This window comes from Leguminivora glycinivorella, chromosome 13, assembly GCF_023078275.1.
Source record: "Leguminivora glycinivorella isolate SPB_JAAS2020 chromosome 13, LegGlyc_1.1, whole genome shotgun sequence".
NCBI classification, from domain to species: domain Eukaryota; kingdom Metazoa; phylum Arthropoda; class Insecta; order Lepidoptera; family Tortricidae; genus Leguminivora; species Leguminivora glycinivorella.
Genome location: NC_062983.1, coordinates 15,053,140 through 15,068,245, shown reverse-complemented (window position 1 = coordinate 15,068,245; position 15,106 = coordinate 15,053,140). Strand labels below are relative to the sequence as shown.

The 15,106-nt window shown below is 38.6% G+C and overlaps 1 protein-coding gene across 2 annotated transcripts; it reads right to left on the bottom strand.

The window, feature by feature from the left end:
• Positions 1-2,236: 2,236 nt before the first annotated feature.
• On the bottom strand, positions 2,237-14,784 carry LOC125232798 (WD repeat-containing protein 37). Of its 2 annotated transcripts, XR_007177785.1 has the most exons (10): positions 14,414-14,784; positions 11,300-11,416; positions 10,352-10,543; positions 9,422-9,594; positions 8,095-8,326; positions 7,060-7,198; positions 6,695-6,764; positions 5,945-6,121; positions 3,015-5,326; positions 2,237-2,696 (listed from the first exon to the last, which is right to left on the bottom strand). XR_007177785.1 is itself a non-coding variant. In XM_048138578.1 (9 exons), exons 1-9 carry the CDS (start codon positions 14,592-14,594, stop codon positions 5,201-5,203), a joined length of 1,407 nt encoding a protein of 468 aa, XP_047994535.1. In that variant the 5' UTR covers positions 14,595-14,784; the 3' UTR covers positions 2,940-5,200. The 2 variants fall into 2 exon arrangements, 1 of the variants encoding a protein (XP_047994535.1); XM_048138578.1 differs by lacking the exon at positions 2,237-2,696 and having other exon boundaries at positions 2,940-5,326.
• Positions 14,785-15,106: the final 322 nt, after the last annotated feature.

The following is a 15,106-nucleotide window of genomic DNA, read 5'->3' as shown; positions in this document are numbered from 1 at the left end:
CACAAAACATAACGTATTATAACTATTCATATGCCAGAAGCGTTTATTTAAATAAAAGAAATCCCAGTAGGTATCAGATTTTAGTACGATGCTTTAACACTGTCGGAAAATGTCTTTCCCTTCTCTAAGTCACTTTTACTATAGGCTCGTGTTTAAGCTCCAACTTCCCCGTGCGTCAGTGCGCCTCGCAGGGACGCTCCGGGCCTTCGGCCCTACGCGAAGCTCGGCCCGCCGCTCACACTGATGACGGCATTACTACATCATGACAGTCTCTTGTTTCACTGTTTTAGGGCCAGTTGCATCAACCAGATTTGACAGACACATCATCGTCACGCAGCAGACGACTATGGAACTTCTCATACAATAAAATTTAACGAACGCTTTTACGGTGACACACGGTTTGATGCAACCGGCCCATAATCATCAATCAATCCCGATCGTGTTCAATGGCCCATGATGGAGCGTAATCGCTATTTTGTGTCGGTTTTTGGACGAACATCCCATCTTAAAGGCCGACAACGCACCTTCAACCCATTTGTTATTTCGGGCGTCCATGAGCGGCGGTGATTGGTACCATCAGGCGATCTCAAAAAGACATCAAAGGAAGTGGCGACCATGACTGTGAGCACTCACACGCTATGCCAGTCGCTCATTGTGATATCGACCACTATTAATGCTGATGATGTTGTGAAGCGTGGAGCCATAAAACTGTGTTTATTTTCATGAGTGAATCTATTACCGATTTGATCTTTGGTAAGTAACTGTCGACTAGGCTATCTGTATCTTTAGGTACTTAACCGTGTCTGTGTGGATGACACGAGAGGCGTGTCATCAAGGTTTTTTACGTGTGGCGTATGACACGCCAGGCGTGTCATTATAATTTAAGAAAAGTAATTCGCCGCCACAGCGTAGTTTAAGAAAATGGAACACGATACGAGTCGGTTAAATAAATGTAAACAAAGTCTACCCTCAAAAGGGGCTCCTTAAGCCACTTTGTGGGGTAAATGAAAACAATACACGACCAAATAAGAAGGTTAAAAATAGGTCGCTCAGTGACATATCCACTTGGTTTCGTATTTAGTTGGTTAACCGACAAATGCTACCTACCTGAAAATGTAAAAATTATTTGTTTACGCTTTTTAAGTAACTAAAAGTACAGAGTATAGTTAGCGGTTACTCGTGAGATATTTCTACCTTTCACTGATACTACTGGTAAAACCTAAAGATATGTTGTTCAATCACAATTTAAAAATACGTGGATTCTTGTTTATAAAATCACATTCTCCAAAGCTTAAGTGGCCATAATAAAGTATATAAGTAATAAATAAAAATTAAAAGGCAACTTTTATATAGCTTTTTAAGTTGTTGACAATGAGAAGACTTTTCTCTTATTTTATATTACAGCCTGTCAAAAAGAAGTAGAAGTTACAAAGTGGCAACATACACATATTAATTTGAAAGGGACGACATACGATATAGCCTTGTTTCTACTATTTTTTGCCAGGCTGAACGGTTTCTTATCCGATATACATTTTTTGGCTTTTCATGTTTTAAAACGTAGGTATTTTTGAGCATATATCATTGTTATTACACAATTCAAAGAATTCGCTCGAATAATATGCATATAATATTTAAATAATACAATATGTATATACTCAAATAAAAGCCCACAATCCTTTACCTAAGGTTAGGTACAATGACTAAATTCATCTTAAATAGGTAATATTATGTCTATATCTAGCTGACGAATATTTTAAATCACATCTAATACGAAGGTTAAAAGTTCCCTCAAATCCATTTGGCCTAGTAGGCTAAGGGAGGGATCAAATCTATCACGATCTAGCAGCATTTTATGAAGTCGTATGTTAGTGTGATATGGGTACTCATGATTTCATCTTTAATAGTTATTTGTTATACAAGGGGGCAAAGTTGTATTTTAACACCGAGTGTGGAATTGAAAAACGAGCAAGTGAAAGGATTCTATAGTTGAACCACGAGCGAAGCTTGCGAGTTTTTTAACACACGAGAAGTAAAATATATTTGCACCCGAGTGTAACACAAAACTTTTCCTCTCACTATAGCGAGGAAACTACAACGCAAAAAATGCGTTTATCACTGCTTCCAGTAATTCCACAGGTGGTAAATCATCTTTATTACTAGATTCACCTGCTTTTATCAATTTTATAGCAGTTAATTTAACTTTATTCAAGGTCAAATTACTTTACCCACTAGTGGATAAAATGCGTTTTTACCCACTGGTATTAAAGGACAAAACAGTGAGTTTCCGAGCTAGTGAGGGGAAAATACTTTTAGCATGCCGGTGAGTATGCATGCATTCAGTTTGTCCATGCGTACGCATATTAAGCAGTGATGGCAGAGGTGGGTTAAAATGGTAGCCACTTTAAAGGAAAGAATTCCTGGCGTCCGTTTGCTCGTTGGGAGAACGACATCCGTATGTACTGATGTGCCTACGGAAAGTTTCCAAAATTCTGAAATTCTCACATAAGAAAACTTCGGAAACTTTCAATACTTTGTACGGACAATTGTATCGATGGAAACTTTCCATTTCATAAATTTAATTTCCCTTTATTTTTCGTGAAAGTTTCTTGAATTTTTCAAGAAATTTAAGATTTTTTTTGGAAAGTTTCCGCAACTTGCACATCATTATCCGTATGTAATATTATTTGATCATCAAACTCACAGAACTTTATTTAGATAGAAGAAACAAGTTCATCTATTTGTATAGGGGCCGAACGTGTCAAATTTTGTACTGAAGTTGTTTCTTGCCTGTAATTTTAAATATGTCTCAGGCTCTTGATTGTTCATAATTTTTGTGTTGTTGCAATTGAATATCACCTAACGAGGCATTTTTTATGTTTTGATTGACTTCAACTTACAAAAATTGACGCCCGAAAGCTGCAAGCTGCGATTAAAGACGGACAACTCAGTGGATTTCACTGAGTTCATTTGACACGCTAAGTAGATACGTTTGCTTGATCTATGGTATATATGACATCTGTGATCAAACTGTTTACTCGTTGAAATTTTGAAATTAATCATACCATGTAATTACCATGAGTCTGACATCATCGCTTAGCAAAAAAGGCCTTTTTACTCAAATAAAGATTTAAAAAAAAGATTGAGGGTAACTTTTGATTGCCTCAGAACCAGGATAGGAGGCGTACTCGAAAAGCTCTTATGCTCAACAGCGGGCGATAAACGACTGATATGATCATGATGATTGGTAACGCATATGTATACTAAACACACTGACAAGGTATTTCTCATTTATAAAATGGGGCTGGATTCTGATAAATGTGACCCACTCTAACATACGAATACAATCGCCAACAACCAACTTAATTTAAATATTAAATAGCGATTACAATTAATGGACAAACAAATATTAAAAACACTTAATAGACTACTAAAAGCCAACAACATATTTAAAGTATTCTATCTATAACAATTGATTAGTATTTTGTGCTGTTAGTATTTGCATTTGCTAAATTATAATAATAAAGTGTGAAACGCTTCTGATTTTTACGACTAAATTAAGAGATATTCTGAAGAAATTTAACACATTCACTGCCATGCAAAAAACGGTAGGTACACTACTCCAGAAACCGATTATTGATCTATAAGTGTTATCTTGTATAACTACCACCCACCTAGCGGGTAGTCAGGCATCTGAGCAATGTTCACAAGCGCCCTCCAGCCGGGTTTCTAGCAGTGAATGTGTTAAACAAACGTTGTGCAAGGTTTGAGGACGCACACAGAAATATTAGGAAAGATGTAACTGCAATTGATGTTGGTACGGAGTTCAGTGTAGTTGTACACATGATGTGTTACCAAACCCGAAAAAAACTTCATAACAATGTATTGATTTGACAGTAACACCAATCGATTATAGTGGCTTTCTTATCAATAATTTCTCCAAATGAAACAAACCCATCATAAAAATGTGTACCACTACAAAAAAATGACAAAGACAATTTCATTTCACAAACTTCATAGTTGTTTTAGTTCAATTTCTTGTATGACTTATCTATTATCCAATACGAATTTTTCAATTATTTTTGACATTGGCAGCAAGAGTAAGATTTTGTTCTTGTAACTTTTTGTTGTTACACGAATGCGTTGTTGCGATATTTCGCGTCCCTATCATTCTAGCAATAAACTTCAACCTACCATAATTTGGAAGCAAAATTACTCTCAACACTAAGGGCCCATACGGTACGAAAACTCGCATACAAGTTTTATTACATTGCGGTATTTGATGGTTGTGCCAAATTGTATGTAACAACTGCAACTAAAATCGCATGCGAGTTCGCACGCCGTCTAAATCAGGCCTTATTTATTCCAAAACAGAATATTATATTTGCCACTGAACAATAGAATATAATTCCTATACATTTTTATCAACCGATTTTTACATCTTCATTTTTCTTACTTACTGCGCTAATTCCAATTATTATCATTTGAAGACGAATTTCAGTCACAGATAGAAGTCTAATAAATGTCCGTACTCCCTACCAAAGCACTAAAAAACTGGTGAACCCAAAACTTCCCTGTAAAATTAATTAATTTCTTCAGTTAGTATCCAAACCCAATTGTTTTATATAAGAAACATGAACTATTAAGAAAAACCTCATTGAAGTAAACAAGAGAGGGTCAAACTCAAACATGATCCCATACACAATGGTACAGATGAGCGTATCAATAGGACATTAAAAGAAAACAAGACTAGACGATAATAACTTTCTAAACGCCCACCTTATGCAATATAAATACCATTGGAACCGATATGTACATTCTTCATTGCACATTATGACTTACATATGTTATAAACACTTCAATCGATTGTTTTTCGGAATTCATTGTTTTTGTTTTTCTCAAGAAAACTAAAATTCATGTAACAATTGCACTGGTCGTACGCTGATAAATCGCAACGTTTATTTATTCTGGCAAATCAATTTGTTACTCAGCGAAAAACCACTCTCAAAATTTGTATGTGGAACTCATTCTTAAGAGTTGCCGCTTTTTGTGCTGACAAAATTGATTTGCTAGACAATGCGTATACAATCAGTGTTAAACAGTTCAAATTATTCGTTCATAGACAATTTGCTGTAAAATAGGTACAGTACAGTGTTCATAGCGGTGTGCGCGTAGTTAAAACCTTTGTAACAGTTAAAGTAAACTAATTATCTTTGGAGGGTTGTATAGACCAACCGAGGATACGGCGGTCGAATCCACAGCTGAAGAAGTTGATGTTGGGAGATATGTCTTCTGCCCATGCGACTGACGTCACCATGCGACGGTGGCCCTGTGGATAAAGAATAGTTTTAGTTGACAAAACTTGTAGTGGGTATAAAACGTAAAACTTATAACTTCACTTTCACAATTTTTGTGAAAGTCGACAAGATGACGTATAACTTTCATGAGATCAAATTTTAAATAGATTAGTATTCGATTATTCGTGGCAAAATATAAAAAGTCGATTTAAACTAAATGATTGGAAGGTTTTTCATAGAAGGAGGGATGTTGTTCCAACACTTGGTGGCTGCATAGCAAAAGCTACCTGAAGGTTGGCTATGTGTGCGTAGGAGTTAGACGTTGAATCGCAAACCGTCGACCTCCGCGTGACTTGCATTGGACTGTAGCTCGAACAAGCTCACTTGGCGGCTGTTATGTGGAGCTGCTTGAAACTTCACTATAGCACACCTCGGACACTGGCGATCAAATATATGAAAGAGGCGCGTTCCTAGCACACAGTCTTAGCTCGTGTAGGTGAACACGTACTATGCTTGTATGAGTGATATATGGCGGTAACTGTGTGGTAACCGAAAGGGGGCGGGCGGCACTTTCAGCGGGGAGCGGGAGTGGCCATACTGTACGATAGTACTCTTTATTATACTGTGACTATAGTATAGAGTGTACACACCTGTCGGCTAGAGCGCGGCAGGCGAGCCAGCCGCTGCCCCTGCAGGTCGAACAGGCGGACCTGCCGGTTGTCGTGCGGGATGGCGATTAGGCCGGAACTGCTCACGCCGACTCTGTTCACGGAGGAGTCTGAACGGATCGTGGCTAGGGCGCTGCGCATGTTGCGGACGTCCCATACCTGTTTAAATAAACATTTTGTGGTTAGAACTGCGATGGAAACAGAATAAAAAAAAACAAAAGAGATCTCCCTTACAAAGGTAAAACAAAATAATATCAACTTTAATTTCTACCCTGTTCTGTGTCTTTTGTTTTAAATAGGTGGGCCTTGCGAAGATAAGTCAAGTCTCAACAGCATGAAGCATTGACTTATTCAAACATTGAATTTGACTGGGATTTAACTTATTTTTCCCCTCACTATAACGGAAACACGTGTTTTGTCCTTTAATACCAGCGGGTAAAACACATTTTATCCACTAGTGGGTAAAGTCATTTGACCTTGAATAAAGTCAAATTAATTGCTTTAAAATTGATAAAAGTAGGTGAATCTAGTAATACAGATGATTTACTACCTGTGGAACTACTGGAAGCAGTGATAAACACATTTTTTGCGTTGTAGTTTCCTCGCTATAGTGAGGGGAAAAGTTTTGTGTTACACTGGGGTGCAAATGTATTTTACTTTTCGTGTGTTAAAAAACAACTTTGCCCCCTTGTATAACAAATAACTATAAATTAATATTAAAATTACACATACCTTAACTGAGCGATCATCAGAGCCAGATACCACTTTATCTTCACGGGTGAATACTGCAGAAGTAACACTCCTGAGAAAAGAACCTTCTATTAGAGAAGAAAGTATGTTTACTTGCTAATTTCAGTTTTGTGCTTTTCAAACTGGGCATGCTCACGTCATCAGCATAAAGGTTTCAATATCATATCAACAGCATTGCAGTAGGTATGTAAGAATTTGATATAATATTACGATGGTGGCCTCACTATTATTTTTCGAGTACAAGATACATTCGGGATATATGCCAATCTTTCTCGAATATTTGTTCACTCAGAGATACAAAAAGTCAATCGGAACAAGGGCGGGTAATGTCCTAAAATAATACTCACTCAGTGTGTCCCTGGAAGACGGACACAGAGTGTATGGGTTCGCGGAAGTCCCACAATCGGAAAGTTGTATCTCGAGACGCTGTTACTACAAGTCGCGAGCTGTGATGAGCAGAAGCGTGTGTTAACTCGTGGTCGTGTCCTGAAAAGAAAATTACGGTTACAAACTGCATTTCTGGCTACTAGGCGCCGAAAAAAATATGTTTCTTTGCTAGACTAGTCGTCACTTAATTACGCATAGCTTTATAATAAATACTGAATGATAGACGTAAAATATTACGCCTCCCGGAAACGTCACATGCAAAATAATCTTGTAGATAATAATAATAAATAATAAAGCCTTTTTATTTCCTTATCAGAAGTTTACATGTATGATTTAATATATATCTATAGTTTATATCAAGGACCCCTGTCGGGTATAGGCCTCCTCCATGATTTTCCATTTATCTCGGTCTTTGGCCTTAACTGGCCAACTCTCCCCCGCTATTTCTGTCTATCTTGTAGATACTAACTTACTTACCCGTATTTTTTTGAATAAATAAAAATATTTACGCCTCAACATCGTACAGATTAGCGGTCCTGTCCCACGAGGCAGTGATCACGTGATCGCCACCCGTCAGCCAATCAGCCGCCACCACGACTCCAGAATGTCCAACTAGTGTGATGAGCGGTGTATCCAGTATACTAGGTTCACTCACCCATAAGTATCTGCAGACAGTCCCCCGTCTCAACATCGTACAGATTAGCGGTCCTGTCCCACGAGGCCGTGATCACGTGATCACCACCCGCCAATCGGCGGCCACCACGAATCCAGAATGACCGACTAGTGTGGTGAGTGGAGTGTCCAGTATAGTAGCTTCACTCACCCATGAGTATCTGCAGACGATCTCCCGTCTCAACGTCGTACATATTAACGGTCCTATCCCAGGAGGCCGTGATCACGTGATCGCCGCCCGTCAGCCAATCAGCCGCCGTCACAAGTCCAGAATATCCAACTAGTGTGGTGAGCGGAGTATCCAGTGTAATAACTTCACTCACCCATGAGTATCTGCAGACAGTCCCCAGTCTCAACATCGTACAGATTAGCGGTCCTGTCCCACGAGGCCGTGATCACGTGATCGCCGCCCGTCAGCCAATCAGCGGCGACCACGACTCCAGAGTGACCGACTAGTGTTGTGAGCGGGGTTCGGAGCACTTCAGGCCGGTCGCTGCCTTCACCGAGGCTTTCTTCGCCACCTCCTTCGAGTTCTTCTTCGGATGATTGGCCGCGCTGCAAGAGAAATAGGTTATAGTAAAAGATACACATTCTGCGATTAAGATGCGTCCAAGTCTGAGAAGCCCTTTCTAAACGGTCCGTGATTGGTATGACATTGGGTTATTTACTAGCTCTTGACTCTTCATTCTTTACGCGATTTGGCAACGATTGTTTAACTAATACTGATCTGACTAATAGGATCTAGGTACTGGCCAAGAATTGTGAGGAAGTTGATGGAGCTTTAAGGACCTGCCTTGAAAGTTGGTCACAAATGGCGAACTCCGATTTCTGCGGTAGGCCCACCAGTCCCATAACTCTGTACTGACTAACTGACCAGATAGTAACTGTACTGGTAAGTCCCAGTTGACGGCCGCCTGCAATACGTCCGCAGTATTATCCCGCGGTGAGCGCGATGTCTCGATTGAAGTGGAACAGGATAGAGTAGAACCCTGTGTCTGATAGTGATACTGTGTAGTGACACGGTGTGTAAGGTCAGTACCGGCAACTCCCAGTTGACAGCCGCTTGCCACACGTGCGCAGTATTATCCCCGCTGCTGGTGAGCGTGATGTCTCGATTGAAGTGGAACAGGATAGAGTAGAACCCTGTGTCTGATAGTGATACTGTGTAGTGACACGGTGTGTAAGGTCAGTACCGGCAAGTCCCAGTTGATAGCCGCCTGCCATACGAGCGCAGTATTATCCCCACTGCTGGTGAGCGCGATGTCGCGATTGAAGTGGAACAGGATAGAGTAGAACCCTGTGTCTGATAGTGATACTGTGTAGTGACACGGTGTGTAAGGTCAGTACCGGCAAGTCCCAGTTGATAGCCGCCTGCCATACGTCCGCAGAATTATCCTGCGGTGAGCGCGATGTCTCGATTGAAGTGGAACAGGATAGAGTAGAACCCTGTGTCTGATAGTGATACTGTGTAGTGACACGGTGTGTAAGGTCAGTACCGGTAAGTCCCAGTTGACAGCCGCCTGCCACACGTGCGCAGTATTATCCCCGCTGCTGGTGAGCGCGATGTCTCGATTGGAGTGGAACAGGATAGAGTAGAACCCTGTGCCTGATAGTGATACTGTGTAGTGACACGGTGTGTAAGGTCAGTACCGGCAAGTCCCAGTTGACAGCCGCCTGCCACACGTGCGCAGTATTATCCCCGCTGCTGGTGAGCGCGATGTCGCGATTGGAGTGGAAACGGATAGAGTTGACGGAGCCAGCGTGCCCAGTGTACTGGAGGAGGCATTTGCCCCATTCCACGCTCCAGACGCACGCTGTGTGATCTGGGAAAAAAAGTATAGAAGATTGTTTCAAAGTCTGGTGGTTTTGGTCCTTATGTATTTTAAACTTCTTACAGGTATGAGGTACAGTTGTATTTAATTTTTATGATGGCTACCAATGTATATTTTAAGCTTTTTATTTAACTTGCCTTGTTAGTATGTTAGTTTGGGTCAAAACGTAGAAGCTAAATTTGACCCACTTCCCGGTTTTCGATTGAGCTAAAATTTTGCACACATATGTAAATCACGTGACAATATTATGGTATCATGGAGCTGATCTGATGATGGAGCAGAAAGGTGGTCATAGGCACTCTGTTATGAAACGTCATTATCCCCATCGAGTAAGGGGTATTTAAAAACGTCTCGGAAACCAATAGATGACTGTTGAAAGAAAGGTACAGTCGCTAAAAGCTTGTGCCAAAAATTACATATTTGCATAAAACGTATTGGATTTTATTCAGCTCAAACGCCTCAGCATCCTTAATTAAATATTATTACCATTCAAGAATATCAAGGACACTTTATGAAACAAGGAAATAGTTTTCAGTGATACCAGTAACAAACCATGAATGTTTGTTACCTTTGATTACCTAACAAAAAAAAATGCCATTTATTCAAACTTGCATAAAAGAGAAAAAAACAGCTTTGAATAAATATCCCCATGGGTGTATAGGTAAGCATAAGCACACCTTTAGATAATAATATTTTGTATAAACAACATGTGGGTATCCCCCTTAGATAATATCATGTAGAAACTCACCGGCTGAAGCTGTCCCAATAAGAGCCTGCCCTGGTCTGGACGAGGACACATCCCAGATGCCATCCTTGTGCCCAGTGAACTCCCGGACCAGCTGACAGTTGTATGTGGGCGCTTTGAAGCTGGACACGATCTTGCTCGTCTGCACTCGGAGTTTGTGGCTCGCTTTCACTTTTTGGGAGTTGCTTTGGGATACTAAAGAGAAATTAAACTTTTAGTAACCAGAAAACTTCTTAAATAAAATCATAACATTGGAGCGGCATCGTACGGGTACCATACCATACTTCATTCAGATATCTTTGGTTAGGCACAAGGTTGCAAACACTTATGATTATGATAATAAGCAAAAGCATAATATAATTAAAGTTCTTATCTCTCCTCTCAGAACAGATGTTTCAAGTGAAGTAATTTATTAACCATTAAAAAAGATAACTACTTAAAATAAAAGTAACATGACTTGCTTTAAATATTATTACAAGCCTATATTGTGTCCCACTGCTGGGCAAAGGCCTCCCCCTTAGATTTCCTGATTTCCCCTTAGATTTGCTTTAAATATCTAGTAAATTTAGAATAATGTATTAAAGACACCATTGTAGGTTCATGTCATATTTAAACAACTCTTAATAACCTAACAAAATTAAAATTTTGAAAAAACTTCCGACCGCGACGTAGTGGACCGATTTTCATGAAACATGGCTAAGAAAGAACACTCCTGACTACTAATTTAGCTTTCAAACAAAAAAAAACCAAATCTAAATCGGTTCATCCGTTTGGGACCTACGATGCCACAGACAGGCACACAAACAAACAAACAGACAGACAGACACGTCAAACTTATAATATCGTCGGGGGTTAAAAAAACTAGAAGATTGTTTTCTGAATAGTAAGTTTTAAGCAATCTTTTAAAAGTATACAGCTGAAGTTGAGGTAAAAATGAATAGTTTAACTTACATTTGGTTTTTGAAGATTTCCCCGTAGCTTCAAATTCAATATAATCAGGATTCTGCTTATCACCCAGATAACTTTCTCTCTCCAGTTTTTCACTTAATATATCTATCTTCTCTTGTACTGAAAACAAACCGGACACAATTTCTTTATTTGTTTCTGACATTCTTTAGTTTAAAGATGTAACAAATTTGTTAAGAAAAATAAGGATTTTATAAATAAATTATTGCTCTGTTCAAGTTGAAATCTGTTTCATAAGTAGCTGAAAGTCGCATGCATCAGTTACTCAGTACAATGTAATGTAACCTCATAAAGTGTATAGGCAAGACTTTTAATTGACTTCAGTAGATCTTATTTTCATATATTAAGGTTCAAAAACAGTAAATAACAGTATTAAATAATGTCATGTTGGTCTAGAAAAGATAAGTTTAGGGAACATACCCAAACTACGTGACCATATTTGTGCCGTCCGTCCGCGTGTGGAATGGCTAATAATGCTTAGTTAAATAGATATCATGAATAAAATAAATACCATAGGACATTTTTACACAGATTTACTATTGATTAAATCCCCCGAAAAGATTCAATAAGGCTTGTGATGTCGGAACTTAAACAAAAATATATAAATACTATACGTATATGTATATATATATACCTAGAAAGTACCCAAGACTTGAATATAATAGTATAACATTTTATCTGAGTATTAATTCGTTTTAATCCATAAGCAACCCTATCGCCGGGCGCCGCGCACGTGCAGCTCGTTTCTTTGTTAGAATTTTGTAGGCATTTAAAAAGGCGGCATGTCGTGAACATCAAAACAGTGGGCCTTCTGTACTTGTACTATTATATATTCTGTAAGTATATGCCAAGATCAAGTATATGTCAAGTATTTTGGCGACCCCTCTCCACCCCTAAAAGTGTCACGTAGTTTGGGTACGTTCCCTTAGTGTTAGTACAATTTTGTAGTTGTTAGTTCATTGCACACCTCAATAAAAGGATGGGGGCATTTTCAGAAATTGGGACCCATAAATTAGTGAAAGTTGTTAACAAAAATTAACTCAATGTCAGTTTTGTGACGACAATTGTGTCGCTTAACTTCAAACCTTACGTAATGGCATAAAGCATCTACGTATGCCCTACCAATTAGAGAGACGCTGAACCACCTTCCTCAAGCGCGCCTGCCATCTCGCAAACCTATTTGGTCTGACCACCAGCTTCAAGGCCAAGAGCCGTTTAATGTATCTGCAGAGTGGAGAAAGCAGTGGCAGGCACATGACGGTGACCCGAATATAGACCCCACTAACCTGCCGCCCGGGTTCAGAGACCAACGCAAGATTTGGGTCACTATAAACCGCATCCGAACGGGAGTAGGCCGCTCCAATGAAAACCTTTACAGGTGGGGAATTTCGCCGTCGCCGGCCTGTGACTGTGGGGAGCCAATCCAAACCATCTCTCACATAACTGAAGAATGTCCTGAAAGGAGGTTCCCCGGAAATATGCAGGACCTCCTGGCAATCACACCGGAAGCAAGGGATTGGCTATTAAAATTGGATGTTAAATTGTAATTTTACTTTAATGCATGTATAATAATTTAAATTTTAACAGGAATAAAGCCATACGACATAATAACTTCAAACCTGGGTAAATCCATTCTGCTTTAAGGTTGAATATATAAAAAATATAATATGATCTGAAAGATAATCAACCTTATAGCAGAATGGATTTACCCAGTTTTGAAGTTAAGCGACACAATTAAGAATAAAATTTGTCTAAAAACCAACTTTTATCATGTTCTAAATGTAAATTATTGCTTATAGTTTATGTAATTACACAAGAGCAATATTTTTTATTGAAATTTCATGTTTAATTGTCTTCACAAAACTGACATCGAGTTAATTTTTGTTAACAACATTCACTAATTTTGGGTCCCAATTTTTGTAAATGCCCATGGAAAAAAATGAATAATACAAAAATCGGAAAATAATCATAAACGGTACAAGTAAAATTATTCTATGCATTTGTTTGACACAAATTAATACATTCTACCTATAACAAGAATAATTGCTGCTAATAAGTGCTGGAATCAAGTAGTAGTACTGATAAATCTGATATAAACTCCTGTTTGGTCTATGGAGCATAACAAACAACAGTGAAGTAAAAAATATTAGTTTTACTGAATAAGAAATGGAAGAAATAAGAAAGAAAAATATTTTATTTGCAAACACATGTTGACATAAACAATAAGAACAAACAAGAAATAAAAAAACAGACTGTGTATCAGCAAAAAGGCTCGGCTTTGTGCTGCAGCACTAATCTTCTTGCTCCTTGTTGAATGACTTTTCCATATGTGAGTGTGCACAAAAAAGTCCCACTTTGTTGATTGCTATTAAGTCGCATTGTCAGTGTATTCATATAAAGATACAAGTAAATCTCGCCTTAATGGTAGCCGACAAAGTGGGACGTTTTACTAAACACACTCACATATGTCTTACAAGTAAACAAACATTCTTTTATCTAAGGATGGGTAGTATGGCTAGATAAGACTTAAGTGCTTCAACATGGAAGGGCAAGCTACTTGAAAACATTATTGATGTTAAAAGCAAACAAGTGTTTGTGGTGGAAACTGGTATGAATAAAAAATGAGAACTGGTTTATTAGCCAATGTGACCTTCAGGATTCACAACTTGATAGAAATAGTTGAATGTTGAGCTATAGGTGTTTTGATACAATAATAAGTTTTGTCTCTTATGTATTTTCATATTTAGATTATGTTAATTTAATTATTTAATAGTAAATGCAAGTAATACATATTTAAATGTTTGCATACCCTTTGTTTATAACATTTTTTTGGCACAGCTTAAATTAATTCAATACTCAAATGCAAGCAATTAGCTTTTTTTTTAAATACTATGCTCTGAACAAATTAGCCTTTAAAATACATTAAAAGAGAAGCAAGGTTGGTAACTCATTTCAAATTAAATAGTGTCAATACATGTTCAGTGAAATATGACTTAAAGCTAAAATGAGGTCAGCCAAAACCAAATAACACTGGTTACAGCACGCAAAGTTCCTGAAATCACATAATATCACCTATTAGATAGAGGTAGATATACTTACGATTTAAGTTTTCCGTGTACAAGAGATCAAACTCTTTCTCTATCTGAGTAAATAGCTCATGTAGTCGGGACCTAAATACGGGTGGGATTGATGTTTCAGAGTCTTCCATTTTGAGATAACTAGGTAGGTTTCCATCTGTTCCTTCGGTTAGTGCTTGCAGTCTTCGTTTACTAGATTTCATGGTCAAAATTGAAGAGTACACAGCAGGTTGCTCCCCGATATCACATTACGAACATGGTGTGCGATGCGATTAATTTGCACACCAATAACTTCATGGATAATTTGGTGCAGCACTATTAAAACTGGGGTAAAAATTCAATCTTTACTGAACAAAATAAAATTGGTAATCAATCAAAATACGACGATCTCGTTTCGTTCGTTTCACAATTGATTTACTGACAGTTCACAAACGGTGTTGCAATTTTAAATTTATAATTTCTTAAAGGGGCTTCCAGACGTGATGGCTTTTACGGCTTTTACAAACATTGTGACAAATATGTTGCAAATATGACATGCAGTTTAGTGCAAAGAGCATCGAATCACTAAAGCTAGGAACATACTACGCGGACGTCCGTCGTAAAACGACCGCGACCGCGACCTATCAGTGTGCACGGAACAAAACATCCAGAGAGCCAGATTTCGATCGGACGTCCGTGCGCTCAAGGCCACGTCCGCGTCCGTCGACCGATAGTT